Source organism: Lolium perenne, chromosome 6 (assembly GCF_019359855.2).
Source record: "Lolium perenne isolate Kyuss_39 chromosome 6, Kyuss_2.0, whole genome shotgun sequence".
NCBI classification, from domain to species: domain Eukaryota; kingdom Viridiplantae; phylum Streptophyta; class Magnoliopsida; order Poales; family Poaceae; genus Lolium; species Lolium perenne.
Window position 1 is genome coordinate 148,027,025 of NC_067249.2, and position 12,489 is coordinate 148,039,513.

General features: G+C 43.8%; 2 protein-coding genes across 2 annotated transcripts; one reads left to right on the forward strand and one right to left on the reverse strand.

Moving 5' to 3' along the window:
- Positions 1–2,598: 2,598 nt before the first annotated feature.
- Positions 2,599–6,726, forward strand: LOC127310322 (UBP1-associated protein 2B). Its single transcript, XM_051341006.2, is given in 4 exon segments — positions 2,599–2,859; positions 2,862–3,830; positions 4,134–4,261; positions 6,120–6,726. Coding segments are annotated over 3 exon segments (1,179 nt in total). The 5' UTR covers positions 2,599–2,678; the 3' UTR covers positions 4,163–4,261; positions 6,120–6,726.
- On the reverse strand, positions 6,150–8,045 carry LOC127307256 (protein FLOWERING LOCUS T). Its single transcript, XM_051337981.1, has 4 exons — positions 7,787–8,045; positions 6,954–7,015; positions 6,832–6,872; positions 6,150–6,379 (listed from the first exon to the last, which is right to left on the reverse strand). Exons 1-4 carry the CDS (start codon positions 7,976–7,978, stop codon positions 6,150–6,152), a joined length of 525 nt encoding a protein of 174 aa, XP_051193941.1. The 5' UTR covers positions 7,979–8,045.
- Positions 8,046–12,489: the final 4,444 nt, after the last annotated feature.

A 12,489-nucleotide genomic window follows, 5' to 3' on the forward strand; every position in this document is an offset into this window, starting at 1 on the left:
TAGGACTGGGGTCCACAGTTCACTAGAGGTGTCTCTCCCATAAGATAAATAGCATGTTGGGTGAACAAATTACAGTCAGGCAATTGACAAATAGAGAGGGCATAACAATGCACATACATGATATGATGAGTATTGTGAGATTTAATTGGGCATTACGACAAAGTACATAGACCGCTATCCAGCATGCATCTATGCCTAAAAAGTCCACCTTCAGGTTATCATCCGAACCCCTTCCAGTATTAAGTTGCAAAACAACAGACAATTGCATTAAGTATGGTGCGTAATGTAATCAATAACTACATCCTCGGACATAGCATCAATGTTTTATCCCTAGTGGCAACAACACATCCACAATCTTAGAACTTTCTGTCACTGTCCCAGATTTAATGGAGGCATGAACCCACTATCGAGCATAAATACTCCCTCTTGGAGTTAAGAGTAAAAACTTGGCCAGAGCCTCTACTAATAACGGAGAGCATGCAAGATCATAAACAACACATAGGTAATAGATTGATAATCAACATAACATAGTATTCTCTATCCATCGGATCCCGACAAACACAACATATAGCATTACAGATAGATGATCTTGATCATGTTAGGCAGCTCACAAGATCCAACAATGAAGCACATAAGGAGAAGACAACCATCTAGCTACTGCTATGGACCCATAGTCCAGGGGTGAACTACTCACTCATCACTCGGCGATCATGGCAGTGAAGAGTCCTCCGGGAGATGATTCCCCTCTCCGGCAGGGTGCCGGAGGCGATCTCCAGAATCCCCCGAGATGGGATTGGCGGCGGCGGCGTCTCAGTAAGGTTTTCCGTATCGTGGCTCTCGGTACTGGGGGTTTCGCGACGGAGGCTTTAAGTAGGCGGAAGGGCAACGCGGGGGGCCACACGAGGGCCCCACACGCCAGGGCCGCGCGGCCTAGGGCTGGGCCGCGCCGCCCTGTTGTGGCGGCACCTCGTGGCCCCACTTTCTTTCCCCTTCGGTCTTCTGGAAGCTTCGTGGCAAAATAGGACCCTGGGCGTTGATTTCGTCCAATTCCGAGAATATTTCCTTTGTAGGATTTCTAAAACCAAAAACAGTAGAAAACATCAACTGGCTCTTCGGCATCTTGTTAATAGGTTAGTGCCGGAAAATGCATAAATACGACATATAATGTGTATAAAACATGTAGATATCATCAATAATGTGGCATGGAACATAAGAAATTATCGATACGTTGGAGACGTATCACCGGAACAGAGACTTCTGTCCCTCGAATCTTGGCTTCGCGATGGCGGCGGCTGCGTAACTTTTCTCGTCCCGTGGCTTATTTTAGTTTAGGGTTTTCGCGACGGAGTCCTTAAGTAGGCGGAAGGGCAGCCTCGGAGGGGCCCTGGTGGGGCCACACAATAGGGGGCGCGCCCCACCCCTTGGCCGCGCCGCCCTGGCGTGTGGGGCCCCCTGGCTCCCCTCTGGTCTCTCTCCAGTGTTCTGGAAGCTTCGTGGAGAAATAAGATACTGGGCCTTGATTTCGTCCAATTCCGAGAATATTTCCTTAGTAGGATTTCTGAAACCAAAAACAGCAGAAGACAGGAACTCGCACTTCGGCATCTCGTCAATAGGTTAGTTCCGGAAAATGCATCAAAACGATATAAAGTGTGAACAAAACATGTAGGTATTGTCATAAAACTAGCATGGAACATAAGAAATTATAGATACGTTTGAGACGTATCAACCGCCGACCATCTTGCGAAACGGGGGTGGCCACATCAACCTACTTGTCAGCTGTGTAGATGCTCCCCCGAAACGGCGCAACTTATCCTTTTTGAATGCCGCTTTTTCAAGAGGATCTGGGCTGTTGTGGCTTCTTGGCTCTCTTGTCCAGACCTTCTCCTCTGCTTGGGAACGGGAAGACCTAAGGTGCTGGACTATTGGCACGCCATCGCCAAGACTCCCACCTCTTCTCCCAAAGGTTTACGGACATCCATCATGCTTACGCTTGGGAGATTTGGAAAGAAAGGAATGAAAGAGTTTTCAGCAATAAATCATCTTTGCCTTCGGTCATCATGGATAAGATTAGGAAGGAAGGAAAGGATTGGATTCTAGCCGGTGCTAAAAACCTGGCGGAGCTTGTAGGGTGACTTTTTTTCTCTTTCTTGGGGTCTTTCCCCCTTTCTTTTATTTTTTGGCTTCAGCCGATCCTATGTTTGCTCCTCCTATATCAATATAAGGCAAGCTCTTCTTGCCCAGTTTAAAAAAAAATATAGTGGATAAACCATACAAAATTCATGCATTTCAAATATGCCAAATTGTTAGGAGAAAAGTTAAGCATTTTCTGCGATGCTTATGCTCATTTCCCATCACATATTCACCTAGCAATATGTAAAAAATAATTGAGATTTATTAGGCAAAAATAATATCATTATAATGATGTAGTAAAAACTATTTTTTTTTTTGAGCCAATGTAGTAAAAACTATTGATTGAGATGATTTTTGGGTTTATGATGTGCTTACAGGTTCCAGCTCAAGGCCCATAATGGATAATAATATGGCCCAAAACGTGAGCTGCATTGCTGGATTTATTTGTTTTTTCTGCTAGAAGCCGAACACTAGCGCATCCTTTGTTTCCGCCGGCAGACGCTGCTCCCCGGCCGTAAACCCCCCAAATCTCCCGGCGGCCGGCACGCATGGGTCGGAAGCGGAAGCGGCGCCGGCGCGCCACCAAGGGCGAGCGGTCGGCGGAGCAAACCGAGCCAGAAAGGGCAGGAGATGAAGTCGAGGAGGAGGAGGGCGACGATGGCTCGGCGACGAACCGACAACCGTCGGCGGCCGATGAGTGCCAGGAGGAGGAAACCATCGAGGGGCTTCTTGAAGGGAGGAGCTCCTTGACTTCCTGGCCGAGGCCTGTCTCCGAGACCCCGCCCTGCTCTCCCGCATCGCCGCCTCGGCAGCCTCCGACGCCGCGCACCGCCGCCTCTTCGTCCACGGCCTCGGCCCCGGCGCCACCTCCGCCGCACTGGCCTCCTCCTTCTCCCCCTTCGGCGCCCTCGACGAGTGCCACGCCGTTGCCGACCGCGCCACCGGCCGCTGCCGTGGCTACGGCTTCGTCACCTTCCGCCACCGCTCATCCGCCCGCCGCGCGCTCGCCGACGCCTCCAAGCGCGTCGACGGCCGATCCGTCGCCTGCCAGCTCGCCTCGCTCGGCCCCTCCCCCGAGCGCACCGACCGCAAGCTCTTCGTCGACAAGGTACCCCCGCGCGCCTCGCACGACGGGCTGAAGAGATTCTTCTGTGAGTTCGGCGAGATCGAGGCGGGGCCTCTCGGCGCCGACCACGCCACTGGTCAGTTCCGTGGGTACGCAATCTTCCTCTATAAGTCTCCCGAGGGGCTCACCAAGGCGCTCGAGGAGCCCAGAAAGGTGTTCGACGGGTGCGAGCTCCACTGCCGGCCCGCGCACAGGCATATCAAGAAGAAGCATGCCAGCGCCGCACCTGCAGACCCCTGCAACCAGAGAAATGTCACTGGCGCCATGGCCTTGCCAATTTCCCTTCTGAAGGGGATCGCATCAACTTCCGCCAAACAGCCGCTTCTAGCATCAAATTCGCCACTGTCAAATGGCATTTGCTCAAACAAATTTTGTCAGAACACCGGGGAAGGCATCTTGGGAGCATCTCCTCTAGCCATGGTCGGAGCCTCTTCGCCGGTTGGGAGCACGTCAGATAGCCATTCCAGAGTTGTACAGAGTCAGAGTAGTCGGTTCTCTTCCGTGGGCGTTCCGACCGCAACATGCCAGGATGGCCAGGGATCAAGGCTTTGTTCAGTGTTACCCCGGATGATAGGTAAAAACTACATGATCTCTTGCTAGCCAAGCAACGGAATAAAACATAGACGCATTGAGTTCAGTAGACATCAGTTGCACATTTGCACATAGAACAACTATTCATTTTACTGAAAGTAAGAAAGATAGACCTTGTTTAACTTCAAACTCATGGTTTACTATTACTCTAGCTCTTACCAGCTGATGAATGATTCCTTCTAGAGAATTCCAGCTTTGGAATACTTTCTGCAATAAGAGCAAACATCTATTATGTGACCGGATGTATCTTTGCCTCAGTTTTGTTCTCGTTTAATTTTTTTTATAGGTGTAGAGGGACGGAGGATTGGAGATTGATGAAGCTGCTGCAAAATTCTGGGCTCACATTGCTGTATGCTGCTGGAATGAGAAGAGACAACTTGTAGTTCTCCTTGGTGTAGTTACAGTTACTTTATGGTAACAAGCTACTGATTTTCCTACTTGAATCTCCATGTTTTGCTTGCGAGGTTCTCAGAGTTAACACCTCTATTCGGAACCGAATAGTTTTACAGGACACATGTCAGTTTCCATGGGATTCGAGAAATCCTATGTTCCAGCGGGCATTAGTGTGCCCTTAGCGTGGGGTTTTTGACCTTAGAAGCAAAAGGGCATGGCCTTTCGTCAGTTTGCTGGAAAAGAAAGAACAGCTGAAAGAATAGGCTACTAAAATCTCAGGGCCTATTTTAAACCTGTATTGCTGATAAAAGCTAACGGTCCGAGAAAAAGGTCTCATTGATTTAGAGGATTTATAAGAATTTTGAAACATTGTACTCCTTAGAAATATTTATTTCTAGGATTTTTTTTTTTAAAAGGAGGTTGTACCCCAGGCATCTGCATCGACTAATGTACATAGCCTGTTTTATTAAAAAAGAGTCATTACGAAACATGTATCACGATCAAGAAAAAAATAATACAAAACTACTATACAGCTCAAGAATCACTGATTCTATAGACCAACATCTATATGAGATAAGCAACTCGCATGCTATTGTTTCCAGATGGCTGCAACCCATACCCATCGTATCCTGCAGCTCTGCATGCTGCAAGAGGACCACTTGCGAATCCAGTTGGTAGCCATATGAATAACCTGCTACAACATGTTTGTAGGTTGTCATGTGAATAACTTGCTGTGAAAGGTTGCATTTCATGTGATTTCATTCTACAGGGTCTTATACTCTTATGTATCCAGTTTGAATTTTAAAAAATTATGGACTTAAGCTACCAGGAAAGATTTGCACTTTTCCATGGGGCAACTAAACATACTTTTCTGGGGAGATTCATGCTGACATTACACTGCAGTTTTTCCATTTTTCTTATATCTACGTTTTTGAAATCGTGCGGATGAGCACTGCTTTGAGTTATTCAATTTTGACCTTAAAAGGGCTGCAAAAACTGAAAGCTTGCACTTCCGCAGTTTCAGACCCTAAGCACCAATTGGTTGGTTAGGTCGTATTCTCTATTAGTCTCTGTTTTTAGGATACCCATACAAATTCGTTATGTTCAAATACTTTTCTAGCTGGTTTCGAGACATGCCCGAGAAGACCTTTATATAAAAGGTTGTGCTGTTTAGATGGTCATATCCTCTGTTGTCAGTCAGCTAGCTGATTCCCCTCCTGCTACCATGCTGAGAGTCTGTCTACCAAAGGCATGCAGATAAAATCATGCTAATTTTGTACTCTGAATAAGTTCAGGCGCATAATCCGACCAGGACTGCAATCACTTGCCAGGGTTATATGGATTTATGCCTTTAATGACCTGCTTCAGTGCAAATTAGCTTTGCTGGTGTTGGTGGAATCTGAGAGCATGACTGCTGGATGGGGGAGAGGGTTCTGAATTCTGATTCCCAGTGAGGTCACTGGCATAAATCCTCATAGGATTAATCATTGGAGGTCAGGTGATGAACAAATCTAGCAGTATGGCACCAGAAAGCAGTGGATCTTTCAGATTTCACTGCAGCAGCTTTCTTGTACAGACAAGCTGCAATTTTGTCATTTATCGGTGTCGAACCTAGTGGTATTATAAGAAACATGAGGGGTAGTTGCTCACATTGCCCTATTTTACATCAACCTTCTACTTTCCACCTGAAAGAAGAAGAGATGGAGCAGTGGCTGACATTTGTTACATGCTTTTTCTGGGACACCATAGTCAGTGCCTGTACATGTGATGAAGTAATTTAGAAATTAAACTACATTACATTGCAGAGTACACAATGCCTGTCTGGAGCTGCTGGTCTTATGCATCATCAATTTACTCTCTCTCTTTTTTTTTTTTGCAGAGGACTGTAGGAATGCAGTTATTCCAGTTGTCATCTAATGTATCGTCTTCCACCACACCCGGTCTCCCTTTGGCAGTTGAAGAACACTGCAGCCACGGGTGGGCCTAGACTGTAAAGTGCTGAAAAGTCCCTTGAGTTAAAATTTGGTCTCCATCCTGGTGCATAAATGGTCTGCCGGACAGATTGGCGGAAAATCACGAAGGCAAAGCGGTGTATTCCTGCTGTTGGCTTCGGGCTTTCGTAACTAACTATCTCATTTCCTGAAAATAGTTTGTATAGGTTTTTAGAGAAAATTGTGTAATCCTTATTGTTATGCAAGTATTGAGTTGGCTCCAGTGTATAATCACGACTGTACTTCAAGGTTCAAATCACCATTAATCTGTCCAAGTCATATATAGTGCAGACTGACAGTCAGATTATACAAATTTAAGCCAGTCATTTGAATAAACCTCTACAGTTGATCAATATAGAAGTCAGAAAATAGCCTATTGTTCTAGTGTATCGGTAGAATATAAGTAGTGATGAACTGATGATCTTCACTCTGTGGGTTGTACAAATAATTACTTTGTCTATATTGTTAGTGGGCTTTTGAAGTTTTATTTGAGTTTATGTCAATGCAAACTAGGTTTATTATAAATGTCTATTCAGTCCTTCTGAACATCTAAATCATGGGAATAAGATGTTAAAGAAAGAGAAGAAGTGAAGAACCCACCAAAGCTTGCATCTGTTGATTCTGGAATGTCTGTCACCAACCTGTGTGACATGCAAACAACTGTAAGCAACTCTTTTTATTTGATGTTTAAGTTTGTTTGTTCCAAGTGTTTCGGGTCTTACCAGTGAAGGTACTCTCTTTTGGTTGGATTGCTTGGACTTGGTGAGTCAGGATCCACCATCACCTATTGGTAAGTTTGGTTAGAAGCATGAACTTGAACTATCCTTATATAAATTATTCAGTGAAGTAAAATGGATGTTGAATTGTCTGTGCATATAAATATGTCTTTGGAATGTTATCCACAATTGATTTATTGATTGTCCTGTGTCAAGGCAATTGCATTCTTCTTATAAATTAATATGCATGTATAATTTGATGCTTAGGATCTGAGCTATACAATTGTTACATACTCTTCTTATACAAAATGTTAGTTTCTTAGTGCCATGCATTTTCTTAGCATCTTAATGTGGCCAGTACAATACATATACATATACATGCACATCACATGACATGCATTGCTGGAAGCTATCATTCTGGTTTCCATATTCCTATAGCATTAATGTCTAGACTCTAGATCAATGTGTATAACTTCAATATAATGTGTGTCTGCATGCAAAGATACTGGTATATGCTGACACTGGCAAAAGCAAGTTAAAAATCTTTATAGGATATATTTTGAAGAAAAGAAAATATAGAACTGCCAGGTCTTTCTCAAGTAACAGGGACAAGGTTTCAAATCTTTTGGGAGTCCAGATTATTGGCTTCTTCGTTTTGAAAACCAGTTTAGTGGATGTACTCAGAAATGTTGTCTTGCAGATAACGTTTAGAGAAAAACGGTGACCTGGCATAGCCACTTGAGTTGCAGTTAACCACTGTTTTGTTTGATCAAATGCAGAAAGCTTAATTTAAATCATATTTAATGCTGAAATGAGGTAGACAGGAGTTATGAACTCACCAGAGTATAAAGGTTTCTCATATCACTCCCAGCAATCTCAACCCTTGGCTCGCTGGCTACTTGTGAAGGCTTGAGGTCAGACCCATTAGTCAGCTCCCTATTGTTGTATAATATTTTGAGTGATGCTGACTTAATAAATGGGTCCAATATATCTCCAACTACATTGCCTACAACAAGTGGATCCCTTGACATAGTTAGCTAGGAGTGGTGGTGCCGAGGAGATTAAGTACTATTGCTCGAGAAGAGCTAACTTGGCCTCGAAGTGTGCACTTGGGTGAAGTGAGCGGTGCAGCCCTGTGCTCTATATATACTCTCGGTCCTAGATGCTGAACCAGTTGTGACGAGCGAACCTGTAGCTCTGGACACCATGGTATCTTTAACTACAAACAATGATATGGATTTTCATCACTTGAAATATTTTGGGCTGTCCACCCTCCGGGCCTACAACAATAGAAGAAGTGCTCGCTGCAATTCCACGTAGGTGAATAAAATCTGATGTAATCACACTAACTTATTCCCTATACCTAGAGCCTAATAAATAGGTGTCCGCCATGAAAAGGGGATTGCCTTTTGACTTGTCTCCCAGATTGATGCATTAGAGAAAAGTTCTTTGTTTTCAGTTTTAAACTTCCCCTCCCTCTTGTAACAGTATTTTTTTTCCAGGCGAACACAATTTAAGCTCTGTGTTCAGGTAAAAGGTTTTTTCTCCCTCTGTCTTGTAACATGTCAGTTATACATGCTAAAGTGGTGATTATTGCAGGAATGATCGGTTTGCTGTAAGGAAGATAGATAAGCAGTTTATTAATTGGTATACACATGGTGGGATGAGAATACTATACTGCAATGATAAAAAGTGTTTAAGAGGATTTTCCTAACAAATCTATCTTTTCTTTGGTGTTTTCTGTTACGATAATAATCTTAATATTCTTGGATTTACTTGTATCGGCTGGATGGGTGAGATGCCAATCTGTGGTACACGTGTATGGTCTGTCGCATTGCATACATTGTCTGGAATTGAGAATCATGTCCAGTTCGTCCAACAAATGTTATAAACAGCAACTGGTCGTTTTCACGTATTGATAATCAGGTGGTGCATTAGCATTAACTTTAATATATTTTAATTCAATTATTTTATAGATTTTCCAGTGAAACTGCTTTTCTCCTTTTCTGTCAACCAGTATTTCCCTTTAAGTCTTGTTTATGGATCAAACACCCGAAACCGACTGAAGGCCTCTTTCCTCAAAGTTGTTGGAAAGAGCAACGATGGCGTTGGTGATACAACACTTTTAGTTGCAAGGTGGTAATGCAACACTTTTAAGATCTGTTCTGATTTACTACCGTAAATTATGATATGGACAAAGGTAACAATTTTTTTTGACTTATTTTATAACAGAGTATTTTCTTGGAACTCATAAATTTAAAGGATTGATTCACTTACTGGTTTTTGTTCTGTTGTATAATATAATGTTATCCTAGATCATGCTGCATTTTGGGAAATATGCATGTATCTGTACTTCGTACCTTCTGGAGTAATTGTATACCATTTTGCAAGTCTTTTATTATTCTATGAAAATAAATTATATAATAATTAACCAAAGATAGCATCGCTCAACGTCTATTTTAATACAATTGAGTGAGCATATTTTTAAGTTTAAACCCCTATATCTCACACTTAAATGATTTGCTTGAAGTTTTTCTCCGATGTCTAAAATTTATGTCTTCCAACACAAGCACATTCTACTCAAACTTATGTCTTATGTTCCAGTTTAACTGGTAGAATATGTATGATCTTCGAGCTTGAGACCTCATTACCTCAATACAAGTTCTTGCGAACACTTGCAGAAGTTTATTTATCCTTTGGCACATATGCCATTCCAACTGTGAGATGGAATATCATTCACAAAAGATTCTACCCTCAGTTGCTGGTCCTTTGTCTCAAGAAAATAAAACTGTCTATGCCAACCTATATGGACTTCAGATAAAAGATGAAGCAAAGATGTGTCTGATCAGGTCTACATTAATCTTGACTAGTAGGGGACCATGGAATCTAATTTTATTGCTGGTCCTTTGACTAGTAGGTTTTCAGCTATATGCAAGTTCCAGCCGTTTTTGCATCAGAACTCGCAATCATTTTCCAGAAGTTAAAGAAAGAAGCTTGATTGTAGTTGGTTAGAGAAGTACCACCTTACCTGAGATCGAAGGTAATAAATTTCAGTTGAGCATTTTGTTATTTGGCGGACCTAAATTTCAAAATCGGAGTTCCAAACAAGGAAGTTGCAAAGGGTTCAGTTAACAAGATGGTGGACCTAAAAGTTAATGGAATATGTGGATCCCTTGACCGCTGCATAAAGGAGTGCCGCCCTTCACGTGGGCATATCCCATTGGTCCGGCCACTCCTATGGTGAGAATGATAGACATCACATGGGCTACCCAAGTACAGAAACAGACATTTGACAGAGATACTTCCAACATGGAATTACATGACACAGACATGAATATGGAGGGAAAAACTTCCAGAAACGGAAAAAATCCTGGGAGGTTTTGGAGTTCACGGAAGATCAGAATATTGCTTGATTGCCGTGTATTTTCATTGGTTGCTGCTGGAAATCTGGGTTCTACTGCCTTCAGGTTATGTGCTCCCACAAAGAAAAGTTGTAGGCAACCATCACCATCTATCAATCATTTTTTTTTTTTTTTTTTTTTGCGGAAGAAGATAGTGATATTAATACTCCGTTCTTACAGAAAGGTCCAGAAACAAAGGCAAAATTACAGAGAAGTCCTTCTGGATCCCGTCAACGCCGACGCCCAGGAGCTGTCGGTGGCGCGCCGCTGCCGCTGCTCCCTCTTCGCCTTGGATCGGAGCCAGCCCCATGGCAGCTGGGAAGTCGCCGAGCACCGGATCCATGGATCCTACGCCTGGAATCGCCGCCGCCGACGCGGAGCATCTTGAAATCACCATCTATCAATCATTACCTGAAGGTAGTACGGAGTAGTAACTTTGAGCCTGTGGCATACAAATCTGTTTGGTAATCCAACGAAGTGAGAATCCTGACATCCCATGGGAGTAACAGGGCATGGCAGCAAACACGCTGATTAAGATTATTTGCTCATGCCGGTGATGTACAAGAGCACTATACCTTCTACTACTGCGTACACTTTCTATTTTTGTCCTGATGGAGACTTGAGCTACCATGCCGTGACAGTTGAACCGATCACTCAAGAATACTTCCAGAAACGACTAGGAGTATGCGCTTGAGCTCAGGCGTCAGGCCTAAGAGCTTGAGCTACATAGGCTTTCTCTTGTCTCTTGCTGCCGCGCCAGGGCAAGTGTAAGCAGCTGCTGGAGCTTGGATAGCGTACGTGCGGCGTCGGTACATGTGTTGCAAGTTGTGCAAGCAGACACACGTCTAGTGAGATGAGTGTTTCGAGTGGAGTGCCGCTTGCTTGCTTTGCCCTCCTGAATCCTGATCCAGTCGTCTTACGAGCTTATCGGTTTCCTGCAGATCTGGAGGGAGATCGAGGTCAATGCTATGGCACGCACAAACGTGCAAGCACGTCTCTCCTTGTGCCATTTCAGGAACTAGAAATCGGTGTAAAAGCTGCCCTAAGCTACTCTCGCCATGTTCTAGTATATAGGCCGGTTTGGTTAGATCCTCCGACTTTTCAATGCAAACACTAACCGCCTTTCAGCGCAAGCTGAGCTTTAGGCAATAGCTTTACCATGGTCCATGGTGATGTTGGCGGTAGCTCATTGAGTTCCAATTTTGTGACTCTTGGTGAGTGCATAAGTCACTTTGGTTCGAAAGATTCGAGGGACGGGCGCTCACTTCGTCATAAGGGAGGCGGCACGGGTGAAGCCATAGCCGTCCATCCTTCTTATCCTCTTTTGCACGTTAGAGGACGCTGGCGAGCGAAGCTCTCTCAATCTAGGGGGCGACGGGGGGTTGGTTCTCTCTAGTGACCCAACGGCAACAATTGTTGGAGAAGTGGCTCAAACGCGCATTGATCCACCGATGGTTCTCCTTACCGACATAGTGGGACATAGCAAGACACTCGACGTGTGTATCTGGGCATGGACCCAACATATCCCTTCATCTATTTTTTGTGTGTGTGTGGGTGGGGTTTCTCAATGGTAGGATAAGTCCGACTAGCGAGATTGCTCCAATGGGTATAAAGGTTGTTGGAGTGACGACTTGGGTAACAAACATGCATATTTTCTCGCTGAAAACCTATGATCTCGCCTCTAGCCAGATCAGGCATTGTTGACATGCCTTTATTGAAGGTCCTACCTCAAATCTTCTTATTCAAGAATGATCAAAAGTTCATCCTTTGGTTAGACCGGTCAACATCGGTGCCGTGCTACGTCTTGAAGCTGTGAACTATTCATTGACCATTTTAATTATTTTGTCGCCCATTTGTTCGTCGATGGGTTGTTGTGGATGTCCGAGAGAATGTGTATGTCTTTGGGTTTTTTCTATTTCTTTCTATAAGCTGATTTTTTTATATCAGTGCTTGGCTTTGCCTAACATTTCATAGTTAATAATACAGCAAGGGGTTATCCTCCTTTTCTATAATAATAAGAAGAAAACACAAATGATTGTAACATCGTGCTAACCTTATTGATACATGACTAATTTTGCAAGCAATAGTCTCTAGATGATATTTGTCTCCATTGACAAAGTGCGAAAATTGCAGAAACCACT